Below are 25064 nucleotides of genomic sequence, written 5' to 3'. Positions count from 1 at the left end.
CTGAAGGTACATAAACATATCCAACCACCTAACACTCCACTCAACCAAAAGCAAAAGGGAGTGAAAGGGATGAAATTGCAGGTGTGCCAGTTAAAAGAATTAGCACAGCGGTTTTAAGGTCTTTGCCAAAAAAAAAAAAAAAAAAAAAAAAAAAGATGTTTCATTTCTCTCCGAGAAATGACAGAAAGAGGAGCGGACCTCCCAGATTCTCAAATTTTTTCATAACTGCCCCTACATTCTAGTTGCTGACAGTAACTTCAGTTTATCAGTACAGCCTGCTAGGTTGCTACCTACAATTTCATTGTAGGTCTGACAATGAAATTCACAGGACACTACAGTATTCTTTTTAGTATTTCAGTAGTACTTTCCTTTTCACTGGCTCAAAGAAACAAACAAACAAACAAAAAACACTGCACATTTGCTTTCACCTTCATCAACAGTCTAATTTCTTACAAAGAAAATAGGTTGAGAAAAGAAGGCCAATCTACAAATGCTAGTTATTAGACTAACAATTATGAATGAAACCCTTCATCAGTATTTGTTTTTTAGTCTCCAGTGTTCTGGTTGAACATTATGATTCCTGGGTCAATCGCTTTCACCCATGTCTGGGCCTGCACAGTACCCTGCATTGTGCTCTGTCTTACTATGCCCCCCCACTTGCAAAAGGCTTATAGCGAAAATCTGATACTCTCAGACTGCAAAGGCCTTGCTTGCTGAGTGCGTCGTGTGCAACCTGGTTGGGAAGTGGGGAACTCTGGATCTCTTCTCCACATGGGGCAATGCCAGCTTCGCAGGCTCACTCAGAGCAGTGCAGCTAACATCTGAGAAACATAAAATTTTGGAGTCCTTGTTTGTGATTCTTCCTGGTGTGTTCTTGGCACATCTGAACATACTGAATATTAAACTCCTATCTGAACACTTGTTTTTATTGAATATCGGCCTTTTCCCCCTATGGTGAGCTTGCTAGTGATACTTTTGGATAAAAAGACCTTTCATACATTTTATGGAATATTATTATATCTGTCCTTCACTTAATCTCAGCCTTGCTCTAGCACAGGGTTCGGGAACCGTTTTGGCTGAGAGAGCCATGAACGCCACATATTCTAAAATGTAATTCTGTGAGAGCCATACAACGACCCATGTACATTACGTGTTATCCAATAAAAATTTGGTGTTGTCCCAGAGGACAGCTGTGATTGGCTCCAGCCACCCACAACCATGAACATGAGCAGTAGGAAATGAATGGATTGTAATACATGAGAATGTTTTATATTTTAACATTATTATTTTTTTTATTAAAGATTTGTCTGCGAGCCAGATGCAGCCATCAAAAGAGCCACATGTGGCTAGTGAGCCATAGGTTCCCAACCCCTGCTCTAGCATCTACAACAGACACTCTCCCCAAGAAAAACCCACTTATCTAAATTGACATCTCCGTAACAGCTGATCAACAACTGTGAGAGAAGATACAAAAAAGAGTAGAATAAGTTAGACTGTGTTTTTATAGCAATATAAAAGTAGAAATTAAACCCCTGTTAATGACTTTTCATTCCATAAATGAAGGACAGGTAGGGAGAGGTGACCGTGCTCTTTTGTGGAGAGAACAGACAGGAAGAATGGGTAGGGATGACTCTACAAACCTCAAAGGTGGTTGTCATCGTGGGCTTATAGGACACATGGTTGGCCCTCCTCAGCTCTTTGATAGTTTCAGCTGGCATGGATTTAGAAAACCCGAGGCCACTCCAGGTATTTGTAGGTGTTCTGACCTCTGTCACCACTGGTTTCTTTAACATAGCTTTGGAAAACAGAATATAAAACAAATGCTTAATATGTTTAGTATATTTGATAAAATACTGATGAATGCTGTTTCTTTGAGAAATATAAAGAAATCATAACTGAATTATTATTTAACACAAATCCTCATAGAACATTTTATACAAAGTAATCTAAATTTTAAAAAGCTACATTTTTTTCATAATTGAGATAATGATAATCTATTCAATAAAATATATTCAATGGCAACAAAATTTGTACAACTTTGAGCATACTGTATTTTTTTATGAAGGTCAAATCTTACAATTCAATATGAATACTGCAAAACATTTTAAGAGTCTATGAAAAAAAATCCAAGTATAGATCATTAACTTTATCACATACCTTTGGTTGCTAATAGCTTCTTTTGTTCATAGTCAAATGCCTGAAAATAACACAGAGAAAATATTTTTATTGCCAGTTTATCAAATGTCATGCCAATACTCCATGATTAGAAAACAAAGATTTTGACTACAGCCTATGAATCTGTCTGCTAAACTTTGCACCAAAATGCGCCATTAATTCAGTGCAACTGATAAATTTAAACATGTTGTCAAAACTAATTAATTAGAATAATAGATGACTACTTCTTACTTGAAGTCATGACAGTGACAAGAGTTAGAAATTTTCCTTCAAAAGAAAATAAACTTCTTTTTACTATGAATATTTAAAACACCAGGACAAGTATATGGCTAAAGTATAGTGAATAACTTAATAATTATGCTAAATTCCAAAAGAATGCATTCCAAAAATGCATTTCAGGTTATTTATCTACTGGCCTCATTTGTTTCTCAAAATCCATTCTTCAAAAAATGGCCAAAGAGGGTAATGTCCAGACAACTTAAGTTATTCAGCCTAACTGGAATAGTCTTGGCTTCTGAAATAAATGACAAATGTCTAGCTTTAAGCTGCATTAACATTAAGAACTACAATAAAATTAAACCGAGTTATCTTTTATTGCACAGGGGTAGGATGGTGCTATCCATACTTTCTATTCACATCGATTAAATGACATATAACACAGTCAGGTCTACACAGAAACCAGGGTAGGTCGTTCTGAAGAAAGTAATCTAGATAGAGCTACATCTCAAATGCTAACCCAGTGTTCTCAACTCCCAGTTTAGAGACCAGCTAAGACTTGATTTAACAATATCTTAAAGGCCTACCAGGAAGAGAATTAACTGGTAAGAGCTCTTTTGACCCTTTTCTCAAAAAGACTACATCACCATATGTAGGGTACAAGCCAAGGTAATTTACCGTCTGAACACTGTAATTCTGAGAGTGCGCATGCCGTGAGTAGTAATTAGGACAGGACAATGCAAGTTAATGGCTGACCCAGACAAACCAGGATATGTGATTTTAACTCCAAGAACATGGCAATAAATCAACAGAGCCAGATTTTTAGAGAACACAATTTGATGATGATTTTGAAATCTTAAGTCTAAAATGGCATTGGAGCCCTGGCCGGTTGGCTCAGTGGTAGAGCGTTGGCCTGGCGTGCAGAAGTCCTGGGTTTGATTCCCGGCCAGGGCACACAGGAGAGGCGCCCATCTGCCTCTCCACCCCTCCCCCTCTCCTTCCTCTCTGTCTCTCTCTTCCCCTCCCGCAGCTGAGGCTCCAATAAAGCAAAGATGGCCTGGGTGCTGGGGATGGCTCCTTGGCCTCTGCCCCAGGCGCTGGTTGCAACAGAGCAACACCCCCTGGTGGGCGTGCCAGGTGGATCCCGGTCGGGCGCATGCGGGAGTCTGTCTGTCTCTCCCCGTTTCCAGCTTCAGAAAAATACAAAAAAAATAAAAAATAAAAAAATAAAAAAAATAAAATGGCATTGGAAATTGAAATCATCTTAAATGGTTAATGTCTAAGGGCAAGGTGTGGGGAGATAGTAAATTCACTTGTTCAATAAATATTTGTTGAGTGCCTCTGTCTAAAGAGCCGGAGCTGTACTTTGTGGAGGAACACAACAATTAATCAAAAATACTCTATAGATGCAAAGCATCAGAGTATTAGCAGGGATGGGTAAAAGAAACAAAAACGAAATAAATTAGAAAGTTAGATAAGTGCAAAGAGAGCTAGGGATACAGCACTCCAAGAAGAGTCAGGAAACAAGAGATGATTATTAGCTGAAGAAAGCAGGGAAGTCTTCGATCTTTCTATCTTTCAGTGCTTGGTGACTATTAATAATCACTGATTTCTTAGTGACTTTAAAAGTCAACTCTTTACTAATGGCATAAACACATCTATTTAAGTTGAACTCTATCACCAAGAATACTTCTTACTCATTCTAAAGAAGAGAAATGCCCTGGCCGGTTAGCTCAGCGGTAGAGCGTCGGCCTGGCGTGCAGGAGTCCGGGGTTCGATTCCCGGCCAGGACACACAGAAGAGGCGCCCATCTGCTTCTCCACCCCTCCCCCTCTCCTTCCTCTCCGCTCTCTCTTCCCCTCCCGCAGCCGAGGCTCCATTGGAGCAAAGATGGCCCGGGCGCTGGGGATGGCTCTGTGGCCTCTGCCTCAGGCGCTAGAATGGCTCTGGATGCAACAGAGCAACGCCCCAGAGGGGCAGAACATCGCCCCCTGGTGGGCATGCCGGGTGGATCCCGGTCGGGCGCATGCGGGAGTCTGTCAGACTGCCTCCCTGTTTCCAGTTTCGGAAAAATGAAAATAAATAAATAAATAAATAAATAAATAAATAAATAAAGGAGAGAAACATGAAAATGGTTCATTCTAGTTATAAAACTGATGGAAAAAATAACCACAAAATTAACAAAAACCATAAATGGAGCATAAAGTGGATTTGATACTTCTTAGATGAGAAAATTTTAATTTATATTAACTGAAAATAAATCCACCAGAGAAAATGTAACAAATATCTTTTTATTTTTTAACTTTGACACTTTATAAAGGCCATGGCTATTGTAAAACATTCATCTAAAAACTCACGGAAATGCTCATATGCAAAGGATTAAAAGAACAGATGAGCAGGATTAAACTGTAGTGTTTGCTGGAATTATAGAAGTCTAATTTAGTTCCATGAATTAATTTCCTTGACATATCTGTGACACCTTTTTTCTAGGGTTTGTGAAAAGTTTTTGGCAGTGGGGGGATGGGGAAAATAAATTTCTTCCCATGAAGTAGTTTAAGTCTACCCAGTAATTCTGATACTGAAAATGTTTATAGGATTCTCTAAAAACACAAAGCACAAAATCCTTATCTTTCATGTTGTGATCTATATAAAAATCAGATTTCTGAATTTTATGGTCAATAGCCTACTTTAAGTAATTAGCCTAATTCTTTGCAAACAGATATAGGAAAAACAATCCTGCCGAGGAAAGCATTTGAAATAATCATAAAAATCTGTGAACCAATATAATCATAAATAATAGTTTGCATCTACTTTCAAAAACACTACAGCTTCATATTAACTATTTTTATAACTGTCTAAATGACACTAAAAATTATCATCTCTATTTTACAGATAGAAGGATATTAAGTCTATTTATCCAAGTCTATGTCATGAGGCAGTACTACTTAGAAATAACAGTTCTGACATTTATCTAAAATTTTATAGAACAGAGGAATAATGTTATTTACATAACACACAGTGATATGGGCCATTTATGTCGTTTCTCATATTATATATTTTAAAGAACTGATCACTTAAGCCAAGTCCTGCATTTCATTTTTAAAGTTTATAGCAAAACCAATGTCTAACTACTGCATATATACTTACACTTAATTTTGACTAGAATGAAGATAGAAAACCTAATTTCTGCTCTACTGCTAAACACTCCCTAAATTCGCCATTCTTTAACCCAAGCACCCTGCATTTGGAAAGCATCCCCATTTTTTTTTTTATCATTACCTGCATGTTGATATAGGATGGCCGTGAGGCCAGGCGGGCCCTTTCAGAGTTCTGCTGGGCAGCTGCTGCTCTCTCAGCAGCCCGCTCACTCCCTGGAGCCTTCTTGTCAGCCAGAGGGCTTTCTGTAGTGCTCAGTTCAGGATCTGAGAGCAACCTGTCCGTGCTGCTGTAAAACCGAGTTAGGAATTGAACACTTCACTATTATATACAATATAACACTGCATGTTTCCTATACACCACATTTACTCTGTATATTAACCATTGTCAGCCATTTATACGTATTGTCTCATGTAATCCTCACAACACCACTATAAGGTAGGTAGTATTATTACCCACATTTACAGAGGAGAAAAGTACCTTGTCCAAGGCCACACACACCTCAGTAAAGGGTAGAGCTGAAATTTGAACCCAGGCAATTCTGACTCTAAGAGCCAGAGCTGAAACTATTTCATCACATATATCTATTTTATATGGTATATTGTAAAGGTATATATGGAATAGACATAAAGACAAGATTTCTTTGTATACATCAAGGAATATCAATAACCCATATACACACCGTCTAAGCAAGTACGAGTTGATCTGAAAGCATGCAGATGATCCAATTCATGTGTGTGAAATGTATATGGTATTACTAACAAATCTGCTATGATAAAGGTGGAAAGTAAATAAGAAATATTCTCCAACACCTGTTCAGGGTATATGAGAAGAACATGAAAGTGCTTAGAATGGGGAACAACCATCTGAATTACAAGAAGTGATAATGCACTATACATGCACCTCAAGTTCAAATTCAACTGCATGTTAAGCTCAAGTATAAGAGAAATAAGAAACAGTATTAGTCCAAGAGCTGATTCATTCATTCATTCCTTCTTTCATCATTCACTAAGTTGTGCCAGGGAAAAACTGAGGAATTTAGAAAGGGCTATTGGAAACATAAGGAGCAATGAACTTGTTTGCTTGACAAAAGTTCACAGAGGTTTCACAGGTGACATGTGAAGTAGAATTTAAAGGGCATCTAGCTGCTGCGGGTTCACCAGTGCAAGAGGCCAGGAGTAGAGCAACCGGGAGGGAAGAGCATAAGCAAAGGAAGCACATGGGTGGACCACTGGTGGTTTTACAGCCAGGGTGTGCTAAGGTCAGACTCGTGTTTTAAAAATAACTACTGAAACATGATAAAGGATGACTGAGCTGATGAGAGACTGGAGGCAGGGAGACCATTCTGGAGGGTGCAGCCTAATTCAGGTGAGAAACGATGTGAGTTCGTATCACACTTGATGAAAGGAATAGGTATATACTTCAAATGCTTCAATATACAGGAAAAGCAAAACCATTTTTCTAACCTTTATTAGTATATATATATATAGCATACAATATTAATCTTGTACCATGTAACACAGATAAAGCAGATTTTGACAAAATGGGAACTGTACTAACTAATCAATCAGTAAATTTATAAAAGCAAATCAGATTTTGATATGAAAAAGAGGAAATAGGAATGTATATGCTCTATTTGTCTATAAACATTCTGCTCTGTAAGGACATACATTTAACCCTTCAACAAAATAGGTTCACTTAGATGCAGATTTTTTTTCCCAATAAATAGGCAGCCTGCAATATTCATGGGTTTCACATCCACAGATGCAACCAACTACAGATCAAAAAGAGTATTTTCCAGATCTTTGCTACTGTGAACAATGCAGCCATAAACATGGGGGTGCATTTCTTCTTTTGGAACAGTGCTAGGGTGTTCTTAGGGTATATTCCTAAAAGTGGGATAGCTGGATCAAAAGGCATTCGATTTTTAATTTTTTGAGGAATCTCCATACTGTTTTCCACAGTGGCTGCACCAGTCTGCATTCCCACCAGCAGTGCAGGAGGGTTCCCTTTTCTCCCCATCCTCGCCAGCACTTATAATGTGTTGTTTTGTTGATGAGCACCATTCTGACTGGTGGGAGGTGATATCTCATTGTGGTTTTAATTTGCATTTCTCTAATGATTAGTGATGTGGAGCATTTTTTCATATGCCTATTGGCTGTCTGTATATCCTCTTTGGAGAAGTATCTATTCATTTCTTTTTCCCATTTTTTGATTGGATTGTTTGTCTTCCTGGTGTTGAGTTTTACAAGTTCTTTATAAATTTTGGTTAAGTGGTCATCAGTGGATGAGTGGATTAAAAAGCTTTGGTACATATATACTATGGAATACTACTCAGCAATAAGAAATGATGACATTGAATCATTTACAACAACATGGATGGACCTTGATAACATTACACTGAGTGAAATAATCAGAAAAAACTAAGAACTATATGATTCCATACATAGATGGGACATAAAAATGAGACTCAGAGACATGGACAAGAATGTGATAGTAATGGAGGTGGGGGGTGGGCACAAAGAAAACCAGATAGAAGACAATTTGACTTTGGGTGAGGGGTATGTAACATAATCAAATGTTAAAATAATCTGGAGATGTTTTCTCTGAACATATGTATCCTGATTTATCAATGTCACCCCATTAAAATTAATAATAAAAAGAAGAGTATTTTTGATCCATGGTTGGGAATCTGCAGATGCAGGAGGCCAACTATATGCATTGTTCTATGCATTTAATATGAAGGAATGAAGCATGTGTGGATTTAGGCAGCCACAAGGAGTTATGGAATCAATCCCCCATAGATGCCAAGGGACTACTGTAGCTAAATTTTGGGGGTGTCCAAGTTAGATGTGGAATTCTGACTGTGCAGGGGGCCAGTGCCCCTCACCCCCATGTTGTTCAAGGGTCAAGTGTATGGGAAAACTAGTAAGACAGTGGAGGAACCTGGGGAGTGGGAGATGGGTGGGAGCAAAGCCTATCAATACAGATGCAGTCCATTGTTTTTCTTTTTAAAAAAGAAACAAGAAAAAAAAAAAAAAGGAAAACACATCTGTCACTATCCTATGGTAAAGGAGAGTTATATTTAATATACTATATGTATTTATATTCACTATGATTTGAAATAAATGAAATCATGACACTGTCAAGTATTTATTATCAAAGTTAACAGTTAACTACCTTGGAACAAGGGAGTTATAGTTAAGTTAGAAATTCCAAGGCAAATAAGGAGATTTCACAGCAACAATCAGAGTAAAAATTGTCCTGTTCATTACTGAAGAGCAGAGAGAATGTTAAAAGTTTCAGAGCTACCCAGATAGTTTAGAGGACCCAGACATAAACTCAAAGCTTAAAAAGAGGGAAATGACTCTAGATAAAAAATAAGGGTAAAAATTATCCAACATTATTCCTTAATAAAATTTTTACCCATAAAAACATCACTAAGATTGAAATGGAATACTACTGAGCCATAAAAAGTCAAATTCTACCATTTGTGACAACATGGATGGGCCTTGAAGGTATTATGCTAAGTGAAATAAGTTATATGGAAAAAGACAAATACCATATCATTTCACTCATATGTGGAATACAAAAACAAAACAAATTATATACAAAAATAAAAATGTATTCATAAAGACAGACACCAGGTCTATGATTACCAGAGGGAAAGCTGAGTGGGGAAGGGGAAGAATGGGTCAAGGGCACTGTATGGTGACAGATGAAAACTGGACTTTTGCTTGTAAGCACAACGTAGTAGGCACAGATGTCAAATTATAATGCTGCAGACTTGAAAATTATGTAATGTTATACACCAATCTTACTTCAGTATAAAAAAATTTTAAAGGTAATTATAAGGAGAAATGAAAAAAACTCATAGATAAGATCAAACTCACTGAAGCCAAGGAGCATTCATTGCCTGAACAAATCCAGTTTTGTTCCACTAACTTAATACAAATCCAGCCTGATATATAATTTATTTCAAAGCATCAAGGGCTTTTAAAGATGAAAATACCTACTGTAAGTGGGAGTTTTTTGTGCCTTGCAACAGTTCTACTGTCTGTCTCTTGGCACAGGAAACTTTGGAGGGACCCATCATCTGTTTCAAGTCACTAGCATTCCCGGAATGGGAAGGACTTCGAGGCATGCCTACTTCAACAAAAGCATCATTACAACCTGCAGGAAAGAGAAAAAGGTGAAACTCCAAAATGTCAGTTTACAATCACCTGCAATGAAAACAAACCAGAACGCAACTCCAGCGAGATGTAGACATAACAACTCTCAGCTGCAGAGACAAACACCTTAACAAGGTCATGTACATCAAAAACTCAACATGAGAAGACACTTATATTTTTTAAAGATTGTTAGGGATGAAAGGGTTAAAAGTAAGATACACTCTACTTAGAAAATAATTATATACATACACACACACACCCTCCCCCATACAGAGTAAGCTGATGCTCTCCTGCTACACAATTACATTCACTTTAATTTGGGAAGTTCCAATGTAATAGAAAAGTGACTTTTTAATTTTTAAATTTTATTTATAGAATTAACTTTACCATGGTGACACTGACTAACGAAGTGATTCTTTCTGTGAAAAGTCTATCTTCTTTTCAGTTTATCTTTCACCATGTTCTTTGGAATCTCATTCAAGATGTTGTCCTGTCTTGAGGCAGAGATGACTCATAACTGGTTAGCAAAGCCAGTTCAAAGTCACTGCATGGCCTTTCTACAGCCCCCTTTATCCAAGCAACAGAGCAGGCTGACGTGCAGAAGCAAGGATACCTTCTATAGGGTTTGATTTGGGCGATGCCTGCTCAGATCCACTCGTCTGCCTGGATGGATCACCATGATTCGCATTCAGCACTTTTTCTCCAAGTGAGGAAGTGGATATTACACCATATTTTATATTTGGAGACTGAAATAATAATAGAAAATAACAGGCAGGTATGATCACAAATCTAAAATTCACTTCATCTGAAAGCTTTAACAGTGGCTTCTCTCTTACAAACATCACAGAGCACTTCATTCTATCTGAAGGACATTACCTGTGCATGTCCATTTAAAGAAGCAGAGATTTTTTTGCCTTCTGTCTGCATACTGTTGATATGGACATCAACAGGAGTCAAACCAGGAGGGGGAGATGGAGCTGTGTGCCCATAGGCAGGCACTCCCGACAACAAAATATTGGTTAACGTGGCTTGGGCAGTAGGTGGAATCATAAGGTGTGGTACAGCAGAAAAACCTAGAACAACATTTCATGAAAACAGGTATTAGACAGGAAAAAACTCAGAATCAACAAGCATTATATTATTTTCAGTAACAACAAAACCATCATTTTTGTTGCTGCAAATTCAGAAGAGAATTCAATTTTGCTACCTCTCTGCAAATAGCTCTAATGTTACTACACAAAAGAATGTTAAATGGAATAACACTTAAAAGAATATGGAATCCAAGCTTCTCAAGAAGCTAAACTTAGCATGTGCATATAACTTCCAAGCAATATTCATCTCTCCAACTAGAACCTGCATTTCCTAACGATCCGATCAGTGACCTTCATGTGACTTTGCCACTGCTTCCTGCACATCATGCTCTTCTTTGCGAATGCTTGAAGATTACATTTTACTTTTATGGAAAACTCACTGCTTTGTTGTACACCATTTTAACTAGTTTACACTGTAGAAAATTTTTGTTAGGCTGCAGTATGCTTTGAACCATGATTTTACCCTAAGGACACAGAACCGCTAGTAAATTTTTTTGAAAAACTAATTAATACCTACAAAGACATGCCTTTGATTGTACTTAAACGATACTGACCTGTGGCACTCGAAGTATTAGCAAGTGGGGGTGCCCATAACGTGGGGCTAGGGGTGCCAGAACTGGGACTTTGCAAAGGACTGACTGAGCTATTAAGAGCATTCAAGAGTGAGTTCGGGGTCGTCGAAGTATTTAGAGATAAGGTGGTGGGGCCCAAAAGACCTGTAATAAATTAATGTAAAGTCAATATGCAACAATTCAAAAATTTAAAATAACAGATGGCACCAATATTGCCCTTTGGAATGCATGCTGATATGCTCTGATATTTTCTAAATATAACGTGTGAGTGATAGATTACCTTCTTTCAAATATTCACATGAAATATATTGCATGACACAATTTCAACACAGGACCCAGCTTATGCACAAACAGATGCTAATTGGAAAATAGAAAACAGGTGTGTGCCTACCCCAGCAAAGCAGTCACGGTCATGAGCACCGCCAGCTGCTTTGCTTTCATTTCACCAGCCAAGATGAACAAAGCTCTGCTCAAGTGGAAACCCATTTCTATTTCCCAGCATAACTCAGTCGTCAGATGCTTGCAAATGTTTCAATCCATTTACAATTAGCAATGACTAAGGGAATGTTTTCCTGTAGTAGAATGGCTCTGTTTGGCCCACTGCAGATGGGCCTAGCTACCTGCAAGTTTTCATACTCTGTCAAAACACATACGTAAGTTCTCTGTGTTCCATCTCAGTGCAAACTTTTCTCAGGAGAAAAAAGTAATTTTTAACCCCCTCATTGTTTTAAGGATATGATGCTTGATTTAGGTAATAACATTTTCCTTCTGGCATTTAAAATATGTTCTAAAATAAAATGGGGATCTTTATACAAGTTTCCAGGAATACTTAAAGTATTAGGTATTATAGAATAGGTATAGCCATCAAAAAATTTAAAAAATTGTGTAACAATAAATCTCTGCTCGCTTTTTTCCCTCTCTACTGCAGCAAGAACTCAGTTCCTGCTATGTGACTGGCATTTCCAGATGCACTGCTGTGTTATTGTGGCTGTTCAAACCTCCAAGTGGAAGGGATAACTTTGGGAGATTGTGAGCCAAGGAGAAAAAAATCTGCCTCTAAGTTATGGTGTCTAAGCAAGGTTATGTAGTGTATTAATCATATTATTTAAGCATATTATAACAATTTTTTAAAGTAATAGCTATTAGAAAAAATTCAAGACTGCTGAGAGCATATTTTCTGTCTCAAACCAACACTGAATGGAGCAGAAGATTTGCTAGAGTTATTGCATTAACTTTCTATATAAAGGCTACTGAGAAAATGTACAAGAAAGTAATGAACCTAGCATCATTTACTATAGCAACTAACGTCAGCCTGTAATATGGGAATCCATAAATGAGGCAATAAATATCACCACAATTATTAAGTGGCTCACTATAATATCTTAAAAAACGAAAGCACTGAGGCCCTGGCTGGTGGCTCAGTGGATAGAGAATTAGCCTGGTGTATGGACATCCTGGGTTTGATTCCCGGTCAGGGCACACAGGAGAAGTGACCATATGCTTCTCTCTCCCTCAATTTCCCCCTTCTCTCCCTCTGGCAGCCAATGGTTCAAATGATTTCAGCATGGCCCCTGAGGATAGCTCACTATTATGAATAGTGTGGTCTGAGCACGTCAGCCTCAGGCACTAAAAATAGCTCAGTTGATCATCAAGCATTGGCCTCAGATGGGATTGCCAGGTGAATCCCAATCAGGGCACATGTGGGAGTCTGTCTCACGATCTCCCCTCCTCTCATTTAAAAAAGCAAAACCAAAAACATGAAAGCACTGATGATGGTGTTCTTTCATCTTCCTATTCTTTGCGGTAGATATCAATACAGGTCCATTTGTCCCCTCTGATGGCCATGGTCTAGATTCTCTTTGTGTCTGAGGAGTGAGGTAGGCTAACGGGAGCGGGGGTTCTGCATACTTCCACCTCCCCCACTGCACTTCCCGTGTACAGATTTGCAATTACTTTTGGAAATGCAAACTGGACAATCTTTATCTCTAGGGACTGATGACAATATTGCAAATGCAAGAGAGAACAAACACATAAATTACAGTCAGCCTGCTGACTTCACTCTCAGTGGCATTCTTAATTTAGAAGAACAAACACGGCTGGAAAAAAAGAGCCAGACGATTATTTACGCCAAAATCAGACGAGTCTGGTAAACAAACCCAGAGTCTTACAAAAAAACCAAAATGGATTGATTAGACTATTGTTGCTTTTTACCTAACCTTAGGGCCTGAAGAGGAAAACACAGAGCCTTTAAAATGGATTCCCAAATGGCAGAAAGAAAGGGAACTGGATAAGCAATCCCGCAGTGACTAAGAAGTGCTTTAACAATAAATTTTATACCTAGTCCAGTGAGTCCGAGGCCTGCTGAGGCTAAGATATCCAGGCTGGGACAAGCCAGGCCGGCAGGGCATGATGCTGGGGACGGACTGGTTGCTATGGTAACCCCACTGCTTTCAAGTCCGAGGAGACATTTCCTTGCTTCATACATATTTAAGGCATTTCGCTCAACACTTTTCACAATCACAGACTATGAAAACATATAATGGGAAAGAAAAAAAAATGACATGCAAGTAATCTACAATGAATTGGAGAGGTGGGTGAGAAATGAGTATGGCAATAAGAATTCCACTCAGGGAATTTATGAATGCTGCTTTAAAATCAACTGTAAACTCTAACCACTTAATACTCCTGGTCAGACCATAAAATGTTAGTTACCATGTATTGGGTGTGTGCTCTGTTCTAAGCACTGTGATGGAAGCTGCACCCATATTCCAATTCCTACCCAAACCTGATGATGGGGTGGAAATCACTAGTCTAGGCGAGGATAAGGGACTCGGCCACCATCACAGAGCAGCAGTGGAGGGCAGCCAGAGGACTGGAACGCAGGTCCAGCTCAAGAGCCCATTCTCGTTTATATCCTCTTCTTGTCTTTACATTAAAGCTTTCCTCCCTGTAGCTCATTTTTACGAAAACAAGTCAAACTTGTCTCCATACAGTATATATACTGCATAATTATAATCACTATGCTTGACATTTACGGTCTACGAGTTAACTAATAGACCTTGAGGTACCACTATTCCTCTCTGATGACATATCTATGGCAAAGCTTCTAGTAAAATAAATTCCTAAACAATAAATCTTGTTTTCTCAATGGATTCATCTAGAAAATTTGAAATGTGAACCCAAGGTAATAAGTTTCCAATGAATAATAATAATAAAAAACTGTGGCCGAGCAAGCAATGGAAGTAGTAGGGAGCACGGGGCCGGCGCGGCATAATGAAACGGCCCCACGACGCTGCAAGGCTTCCGAGTCCTCGCTTACAATCTGTTTTCCCCTGACTTCTCTTCATTCTTCCTGAGCTCCAGGAATTCTTCTTGGGTCTGTCCATTTTATATGCACAAGTCCTCAGAAGTCAACTAAACCTTTATCTTTTAGTCCTGTACCAACAATGACTCTGGTCAACTCAAATTACTCCAGCATGCATGAAGCTTTGTAATACATAAAATTATTATCCCAGTCTCTATCTTTAAACTCATTATATAAAGTTCACTTAGAATCAATGCTATCTTTTCATTTAAAGTTTTCTTTTGAAGATGGCATGCTTGTTTGTCTTAAGCTGAACACTGAATACCACATTATTTACATACATACAAAATTGTATCTCATTAGATACACCATTATGCATAATGATAAGACATACTTTAGAAATTTAAAAATAGAGGGCATGACTGTGTGATGTTTTACCCACTATAATAAAATATACATAAATATTACTATTGAGTACATGTTATTATGCAACTTTATTTTTTTTAATTCAATGCCATTCTTATCCTTCAACTTTTGGTACAAAGTTTTCTTCAGAATGTATAACTGGAAGTAGAATTGCTGGAGGTAGGGCATCAGTATTTTTAGTGTGATCACATGGTCTCAAATTGCTCTTCAAAATGGTTGTGCCAATTGACACAATATTTATATAGGAATTCCAGTCTCTTCATTAAAACTTGATATCATCAGTTATCGTACTAAATTTTTATTATATATATAATTACTAAAATTTTGCAACATCTTAAGAGAAAGGTTTCAAGATGGCTGTACTGGGTATAAGGTTTCAAGAAGGCTGCACTAGGTATATATTTCATTACTAAAAACATTTTTTATTAAAGAAAACAGGCACCTATTCTTTAAGTCTTCAGGGCTGGTGCAGTGGCTCACAAATAGCAAGTACATGAAATATTTTGGGGAATTGTATTGATATGTACACATAACACAATATTTAGCATTATCAACTATCTGGCAGCTTAGTAATGCTTAAAATTACCATCTTGCAGATTAAGTAAAAAAGGTTTTCCTTCCTTCTCATATATTTATAGAAAAATAATGGTCACTAATACTGGACTCCAAAAACTAAAACACATATAAAGAAAATGGTGATCAATGACAAATGTTACAAAGTTATATTTGTATAAATTAACTAAATATATGTCATATATTATTAAGGATATTCAGTGACATGAATATGCAAATATACACTTATATGCAAATAAAACAATATGTGATATGACACATAGTTCTCTGGATTAAGACTGAACCAACCTTGCTTGGCTGTTTTGGCTTTGGTTTAATACTAACAAAGACATCCAGCTGTTCCATCAACTGAGCAATAAATTGTGGATCAACTTCAATTTCTTCCTTCATATCAAACATCAATACAAGAGGAAGACAACCCTAGGAAATGTCACAATAAAAAGTGTAGAAGGTTAACATAAAAGAGTAAACCAAAGTATTAAAGCTAAATTATACTGCTCAGGCAATTTAATGAGCTCACCAAAGAGACTGAAACTTTAAAAACAGAGATGAAGATCAAAAACTAAAAAACATTCTTGAAAAATAGTGGAAACGACAATAAAATGAAAAAATATTCCATGTTCATGGATTGGAAGACTCAACAGAGTAAAATGGCCATATTAACAAAAGCAATATATAAATTTAATTCAATCCCCATCAAAATCCCAATGTCATTTATTAAAGAAATACAACATAAAATCACCAGGTTTGTATGAAACCTTAAAAAAAACCCAAATAGCAAAGCAATCCTGAGGAAAAAGGATGAAGGTGGAGTTATCATTCTACTTAACTTCAAATGATACTATAGAGCCATGATCATCAAAACAGCATCATATTGGCAGAAAAACAGACATACAGACCATTGGAAAAGAACTGAGAGCCCAGAAATAAAACCATATATATACGGATGTATAATCTTTGACAAAGGAGCCAAAAACATACAATGGAGAAAAGAAAGCCTCTTCAATAAATGGTGCTGGGAAAATTGGAAAGCCACGTGCAAAATAATGAAACTTGACTAAAGTTTGTCCCCCTGCACAAAAATTAATTCAAAATGGGTCAAAGACTTAAATAGAAGATCTGAAATAATGAATTACACAGAAGAAAACATAGGTACTGAACTCATGGACCTTGCCATAGAGAACAATTTATGAATTTGACCATAAAGCTAAGGCAAGTAAAGGCAAAAATAAATGAATGGGACTACATCAAACTAAAAAAGTTCCTTCACAGCAAAAGAAACTGACAATGAAACAAACAGGCAGCCAACTAAATGGGAGATGATAATTGCAAACAACAGCTGTGATAAGGGGTTAATATCCAAAATATATAAAGAATTTTCAAAGCTCAACAACAACACGCAAATAATCCAATTAAAAATGGGGAGAGGACCTGAACAGACACTTCTCCCCAGAGCACATACAAATGGCCAACAGATATATGAAAAGATGCTCATCTTCACTAGCTAGTCAAGAAATGCAAATCAAAACTACAATGAGATACCACCTCACACCTGTTAGATTATTATCAACAAGACAGGTAATAACAAGTGTTGGAGAGGCTGTGGAGAAAAAGGAACCCTCATTCACTGCTGGTGAAATGAAAACTGGTATAATCATTATGAAAAAAAAGTATGGTGGTTCCTCAAAAAATTAAGACTAGAACTAGCATATGACCCAGCAATCCCTTTACTGGGTATCTAGACCAAAACTCAAAAAAATGGTACGTAAAGACACATGCACCCCCATGTTTATCACAGAGTTATTCACAGTGGCCAAAACATGGAAACAACCAAAGTGTCTCTCGATAGAGGATTGGATAAAGAAGATGTGATACATATATACAATGGAACACTACTCAGCCATAAGAAATGATGACATATTGCCATTTATGGCAACATGGATGGACCTTGAGAATATTATACTGAGTGAAATAAGTAAATCAGAAAAAGCTAAGAACTGTATGATTTCACACAAAGGTGGGATCTAAAACTGAGACTCATGGACATAGACAAAACTAAAATAGTGACCTGGAGGAGAGGGTTGTGGGGAAGAGGGTGGGAGGCAGTAAGTAAAGAGGGACAAATATAAGGAAAAGAAAAATGATTTGACTTTGGGTGATGGGTATAAACATAATCAACAGTTCTAATGCTATAGAAATATTCACCTGAAACCTATGTACTCTTATTGATAAATGTCAACCTGTTAAATTTAATTTTCTATATTAAATTTTAAAAATATATATTTGTGAGTATATATTATTATGTCAGTCCATTTGGTACCTACCATATTTGCCCATGTATAAGACACATATTAATTTTGGGGGCCCGAAATTTGAAAAAAAAAGTATTACATAAAGTTACTGAAATCAAGTTTTATTCATCATAAAATTCATAGAACTCCTCATCACTGTCAAAACTCTCATCCATTAGCTTGTCCTCATCTGTGTCTGATGACAAATCACTATCTTCAACAATGAGTGCAAAAGCAAGCACAAAAAAGTGGGAAAGGCAAGTAAAAAGAAATCTACAACCACTGTATTAGATGCACCCAGTTTTTAGACCCCAAATTTTTTGGAAAAAGGTGCGTCTTATACATTGGAAAATATGGTATCTATCAACCTACACAGTGAGTTTTTAAACAAATATAGGAAGTTGTCTTTCTCTGACTGGCTTATTTCACTTAGCATAATGCTTTCCTGATCCATTCATGCTGTCACAAATATGTGGAATATAATGTACAGAGTGAACTAACGAGCAAAATGGAGACAGACTTATAGACAGAGAGCAGGCTAACAGCTGTCAGGGTGGGAGCTGGGTGAGGGGGAATGGAAGGATTGAGCAAAGAAAAAACAGAGAAAAGAGAAAAACACTCACGGATGCAGACAACAGTGTGGGGACTGCCAGGAAGGGCGAGGGGAGAGGAGGGTGTAGGACAGATAAATGGTGATGGGCCGAGACTTGACTTGAGGATAAATACACAATATGGTGTATGGAAGATGTGTTGTAGAACTGGGCACCTGAAACCTGTATAATTCTGTTACCCAGTGTCACCCCAATATTTTCAATCTAAACAAAATGAATGTAAAAAGAATAGAAATATTGCAAATTACGAACTGGAAGCAATACTAAATTATATAACTCTGCTATTTTTCTTCAATGCATGACAGTCAAATTCATGCCTCAAACAGCATTTTTAAAATTATTTCAGAGATTTATGAAATGTTCAAATGTGTCATGCTACCAAAATTTATGTCTTTGAGGGTAACATTTAAAATGTATTTTCACATGCTGTCTAAATAGAAGACTTCCTTTGTCAAATGAAATCTGTAAATATATGTCATATGAAAATAATCATCTTCCACAAAACACAGTTATTTCATTTGAACTTCTTCTGTATTTAGTCTGAGTTTTAGAAAAGAAAAGTACTGGAAGGAAATTCTTACCTAGGTAATGAAATTCGGCCTCGGAGGCACTATCTAGCTTACTTTTATTTCTTTCTACCAAGAAACTTCCTTAGTTAACAAGGCTTCCTAAGTATTTTCATATATATCACATTATTAAGGTGTGTGCAGCAATATACAAAGAGGTAAAAAGAATGTGAACAACTGATTTCACTAAACATACCATGAGATATTGCCTTGCAAGACAGACAGACTCAATGGTGCCCTGGAGGTAGACGGTGGACTTCTTCTGTGGATTGCCGGGATCAGGAAAGTGGATCTGAGCACCCGTTCTTTGCATGATATGCTTGATGTTGCTTCCATTTCGACCCATCATAAAGAGATGATGTTGAGCTGCAATATCTAATTGCGTGCTCACGGGAATAGCAGATGCCAAGCTCCCGGCAAGATGTTCCAACAGCATGGCAGTTCCTTCCTGGGAGAAAAGGGAGAAAGAGAAAGAAATACTTGGATAAAATCGTTGTTGATATAGAGGGAGAGATACTAGGGCACTTCTCATAGCTATAGAAAAATACAAGTTCTATAAGTCAGAATATAATCCAAGGGAAAATTATAGAAAACTAACCAGTCTAAAGTCCTCTAAAAATAAAACTTGAATAATTTGCAGACTGAATGATATTTGGAATGATCTCAGTCACTTACCTTCACAGCACTAGTGTTATTCTGAGACCCTCGTACTATGACAGTAGCACCATACATTCGGGAACGCTGTTTAAACGACACTGAAATGTTGTATGTCTGTGATATGTGTAGAATGGAGGGGGAGTTGGGATCAGGAACTGGTTGAAGAATTCCAGCAATTGGTAGTTCAAACATCAGCACCAAAGGAAGCAGTTCCTAAAATGAAGTAACAAGAACCCATCAGACAGAGAGTTAAACCATCATACATTCATAAATATGTATCATTCATTCATTCATTCTTTTATGAAGATGAAATTTTAAAACATAAATTGCTTTTATTGTAGACATAAGTCTGTATAGACTATAAAGTTTCTTAAATGACAGGAACCTTTTATGAAACCTGAAAGTTTGTAACTTCACCTGCCTGTGGCATTTTCCTTGGGACTCTGAATTTGAAATAACCAGGGAAACTGAGTCAGGTAAAATCCAGAACATTTCTAAGAAAATTCTTTAATATATAAAACCAACTTTTGTCACTACCTCCTACATATTGAACACATGATTTTCTTATAAACTGATTAATTATGAGGTATTTTTAATACTCTATAATAAACACATTGTTTAAAATGATTTATAGTATTAAAGTAATAGTTACCCGAATTCTAACTCGGGCAGACTCTACTCCTGCTGGTTGTCCTGCTATTGAAACCTGCAAAAATAAGGAAACACAGAGTCAGATTTATTTTAATTGAACTCATGTCTGCTTTTCCAGTTATCTACAGCTTTGCTACTCAAAGTGTCCTCCTGGAAAAAACGGCACTGGCATTATCTGGGAGCTTGGTAACAATGAAAGATCTTAGGCCCTGGCCAGTTGGCTCAGCAGTCGAGTGTTGGCCTGGTGTGTCGATGTCCTAGGTTCAATTCCCAGTCAGGGCACACAGGAGAAGCGACCATTTGCTTCTCTACTCCTCCCCCTTCTCTCTCTCTCTCTTTATCTCTTTCTTCTCCTCCCACAGCCATTGATTAGTTGGAGCAAGTTGATCCTGGGTGCTGAGGATGGCTTCATGGCCTCACCTCAGGTGCTAAAATAGCTCAGTTGCCAAACAATTGAGCAATGGCCCCAGATGGGCAGAGCATTGCCCCATAGGGGGCTTGCAGGATGGATCCCGGTCAGGGCCCATGCAGGAGTCTGTCTCTCTGCCTCACTGCTTCTTACTTAAGAAAAAAAAAAAAAAAAAAAAAAAGAAGGATCTTGGCACCAACCCAGCCCTCCGTAATCATAATCTGCATTTTAATGACCTCCTCTACTGATCTACATCATCCTATGGACTTACCTGAAAACTCACAGCCACCATGAGCCCATCATGCCTTCCTCATAATCTCCCGTATTCACTGCACTGTCTCCCTTTTGTTTAAACTCCTTGCAGACTAGATGAGTATCAATATGCAAAGATACTGCTGTACTCGGTTCTCAAAATACTGAACTACTTCTTTGTTAGCTGGTAAACATCATTGCTCTAATACCCACCTCCAGCTCTCTCCTGGGATCCCCTGGACTTTCCCAGGATCCACTAACTAATGAAGTAATCTTGGCATTAAGGGGCCCCAGGACACTGCTGTCAGCACACATGCATATGCTATACTAGTTGGCAAGTATTTTGAATATTGCCCTTGCTTTTTACCATGGCTTTCAATCTACATAGTTCCTTCTGTATGTGTGAATAAATGACATTAGTCATTTATTCATTTTATAACCAACACAGTTTCTAGTATCATGATTAGCTTATAAGAGAGAAAACTTCTAAATAACACAAATAATATCTAGTCTTCAAGTACTTAAAATGCTTTCATGTGGACAGGTGAGTTCCATTTGGTTCCAAACACAAGACAGAGAAAAATTTGTATGAACTAAAGAGAGACATAATTTAGGAGTACAAATTGGTAGTCACAAAATAGTCATGAGGATGTAAAGTACAGCAATAGGGAATATAGTCAATAAAATCGTAATAACTACGTATGGTGTCAGAGGGGTACTGGATTTATCGAGGTGATCACTTTGTAAGTTACACAAATGTCTAATCATAGCTTGTACACCTGAAACTAATATAACAGTGTACATCAACTGTAATTTAAAAATTTTTAAATCTTTTTATTTTATTTTATTTTATTTTACAGAGACAGAGAGAGAGTCAGAGAGAAGGATAGATAGGGACAGAGAGACAGGAACGGAGAGAGATAAGAAGCATCGATCAGTTTTTACATTGTGACACCTTAGTTGTTCATTGATTGCTATCTCATATGTGCCTTGACCGAGGGTCTTCAGCAAACCGAGTAACCCCTTGCTCAAGGCAGTGACCTTGGGTCCAAGATGGTGAGCTTTGCTCAAACCAGATGAGCCTGCACTCAAGCTGGCGACCTTTGGGTCTTGAACCTGGGCCCTCCGCATCCCAGTCCGATGCTCTATCCACTGTGCCGCCTGGTCAGGCTAAAAATGAAAGAATCTTTTAAAAAAGAAAGACACAATTCAGTCAATGTGAGGAAGCTGAGCCCTCATGAACTGCCTCTCATAAGGTGCTGTGGGATAGCCTGGAGGACCACGTGTGAATGCAGCCGACAGGCTCCAGGTGCTGGGCAAGCCTCCGGGCCTTTCTTAATCCACCTGCTCTCTGAGCCTTTCCTTAGGGACTTGACTGTATGTTGCCATCACTTCCTCCCTTCTCTTCAATCAACTACTTAGAGATTAAGAATTTAAGGTCCACCTACAACACATCTCTTCTAAAGAGCAGAGCATTTTGAATCTCCTTGCATGGAGTCACACAATCTACACTACATGCCATCTCCATGATTACATTTTTGCTCTCATCGCCCAAAAAAGACAGGCATGTGAAATTAATTTTCCTTAACTGGCTGTGAAAGTTGTTACATAAAAATTCATGTGAAAAGACAAAGCACCTGGTTGCTTTTTTCTGCTTGGTTATTCCTGTTGGAATCTGGAAAGTGGATGTGGCATCCTGTTTCTTCCATCACTTTTTTAATATTGTTGCCACCCTTGCCGATTACGTGAGAATGCTCTGTATGCGAAACATCCATCTTCAAGGTGACCCGATTGCTCTATGTGGAGATAATGTATTATTTCTTGATGCATGAAAAAGGAAGGGACAGATCCCTAAAATGCCCCCCAATGAAATAATATTAACAAAAAGTGAGCCATGGCAGATCGGACAGATTTCTTAATGAGATCAACTTAATCTATAAATGTTTAATTTCTATTTCTTTCTCTTTGGCTATAAAAATTATTATCTTAAGACCAACTTGTCATAGAAGAAATGCTCTTATAACACATATATCTCATATATAAAGATATACTATTTACTAAGATAAAGTTTTGGAAAGTAGCCTTTAAATAAAAGTAGCTACAATTACAAATGAATTACTAATTATTTTCTTTAATAGACATTATTTATGAGACATTCAATTCAAATAACTAAAAACAGATGAAAACACAATAACAAAATTGACTGTATATGCTAGTAGGATTATAGAACTAAGATGCTAGAAAACTAGAAATAAAAATAAATCTCAAAACTGAATAAATAAGCATTTATACAATGTCTGAATTACTATATGTCAAACTTTACATAGTAGATCTATTATTCTCTGGTAGGAAGAAGAGTAAGAAAGAGATCACAAAGCATAGATCTCTAACAGTAAAGTGGCTTACTTCAAACAATACAAGTATGAGATTAGTTGTATTAAAGCAAAATGTCAAATTCAGAGACACAATGAATAATTATGGTCATATTGAAATCCACATATTTAATTTTGGAAAATTTAGTGTTATAAAATTGTAAAAGACTGACATGAAATCTTTTCTTATTTACAAGACTGATATTGAAATTCTTTGGTCTTTAGAAAGTAAAATTAAAAAGTTAAAAGACAACCAGATATTAAAAATATCAAGTTTTACATCTTCTGTATTTTTAAATTTTAAACACATCCATTAAATACTATGGCTTTTAAATTTAGTTTTTTTAGTTTAACCTTTGAAATATAGAAAGATATTCTTCTTCGGAGAAAATTCTAAAGTATCAATAGTTAATTATTATAAGGTACTTAATTCTTTAAAATAAATTTAAAAAAAGTAACAAGAAAAGAAAGGAAGAGATCAGAAAACAATTTAGTGAAAAACCAGGTGGTTAAACAAAGTGACTATTTAAGAGCCAGACTGCCTGGATTTTAGTCCCACCTCCCCACTTATCCTGGTCAAATTTCCTAGTATCTCTGTGTTGTTAGTTATGAGGATTAAGAAATTAATATTTTTAAAGTGCTTAGCAAAGTACCTGGCATACAGTAAGTAATTTAAAGCGTTTATTAAAATTAAAGACTCACAAGTGAGTATGCATTTCTAAATGTTTAAATTTCCGTATTATCTCCACATATACTTGCAGAGACAGAATGTACAAGAGAAAGTGTCAAATTTCATGCCATAACACACAAAGCTACACAGAAGATCATTTTGGTTTTCTACTGGCATCATAAAGGCAAATATACTAATTCTTACACCTTTCATTACTTGTCCTATACAAATCATGATCAATGTCTATTTCTGAAGGTATACATATATACATATTTACATATATACACTTACACAGATACATACATGTGTGTATATATGTGTGTCTATATATATATATACACACACACACACACACACTCACACACATAGAATCTTATTCAATTACTCAGCAAGAGAGAACTTATTCAGATTTCAGTCAGAACTTTACGCCCATTGTAGAATCACATGAGCTTATTTTAAAACCCACCATTACTTTCTCCTGGTTTTTCTTCTCCAAATGGGTCTTTCATAACAGCATGAAGTAGCCCTTGCAGAGACAAGGTTCTGACATCTGAGTGTCCTTAACATTCACTTACTTTTGTGTCTAAGACAGACATGATCATTTCCTTGGCTTCCTTAACATCTTCTTTCTTTCCAGAAACCTTAATATGGGGATCTATAAGAAATAAAAAAACAAACGGCTCATATGAAACCCTCAAAGTCTCTGTACTAAAATTGATGTTATAATATAAAAAAAGATTCCATAATATATTCAATATTTGATTTATTCTAAATGTATTATCACTGTAATAAAGGCAAGAATGTAAAAAATACCCAAATTGTGCATTCATCTATGGCTTTTCCCCTTCTTATAGCTGGTTAAATTGTTTAACTTGAAACAACTGAAAAATAAGTATACCA

The 25064-nt window shown here is 37.0% G+C and overlaps 1 protein-coding gene across 2 annotated transcripts in view; it reads right to left on the bottom strand.

The window, feature by feature from the left end:
* Positions 1-25064, bottom strand: part of BICC1 (BicC family RNA binding protein 1) — a 389702-nt gene that overhangs the window by 21506 nt on the left and 343132 nt on the right. For both annotated transcript variants that reach the window (XM_066243092.1, XM_066243093.1), the window contains exons 4-17: positions 24740-24819; positions 22760-22918; positions 20463-20516; positions 19829-20023; positions 19350-19601; positions 15974-16105; positions 13720-13906; positions 11365-11526; positions 10596-10792; positions 10333-10465; positions 9564-9720; positions 5671-5836; positions 2158-2197; positions 1641-1795 (exon numbers count right to left, since the gene is read on the bottom strand). In XM_066243092.1, the coding sequence (XP_066099189.1) occupies positions 1641-1795; positions 2158-2197; positions 5671-5836; positions 9564-9720; positions 10333-10465; positions 10596-10792; positions 11365-11526; positions 13720-13906; positions 15974-16105; positions 19350-19601; positions 19829-20023; positions 20463-20516; positions 22760-22918; positions 24740-24819 (2069 nt within the window). The remainder of the gene's footprint in view (positions 1-1640; positions 1796-2157; positions 2198-5670; positions 5837-9563; positions 9721-10332; positions 10466-10595; positions 10793-11364; positions 11527-13719; positions 13907-15973; positions 16106-19349; positions 19602-19828; positions 20024-20462; positions 20517-22759; positions 22919-24739; positions 24820-25064) is intronic.

This window comes from Saccopteryx bilineata, chromosome 9 (genome assembly GCF_036850765.1).
Source record: "Saccopteryx bilineata isolate mSacBil1 chromosome 9, mSacBil1_pri_phased_curated, whole genome shotgun sequence".
Lineage (NCBI taxonomy): Eukaryota > Metazoa > Chordata > Mammalia > Chiroptera > Emballonuridae > Saccopteryx > Saccopteryx bilineata.
The sequence above is the reverse complement of the archived record's forward strand: the minus strand, read 5'-3'. Positions and strand labels throughout refer to the sequence as shown.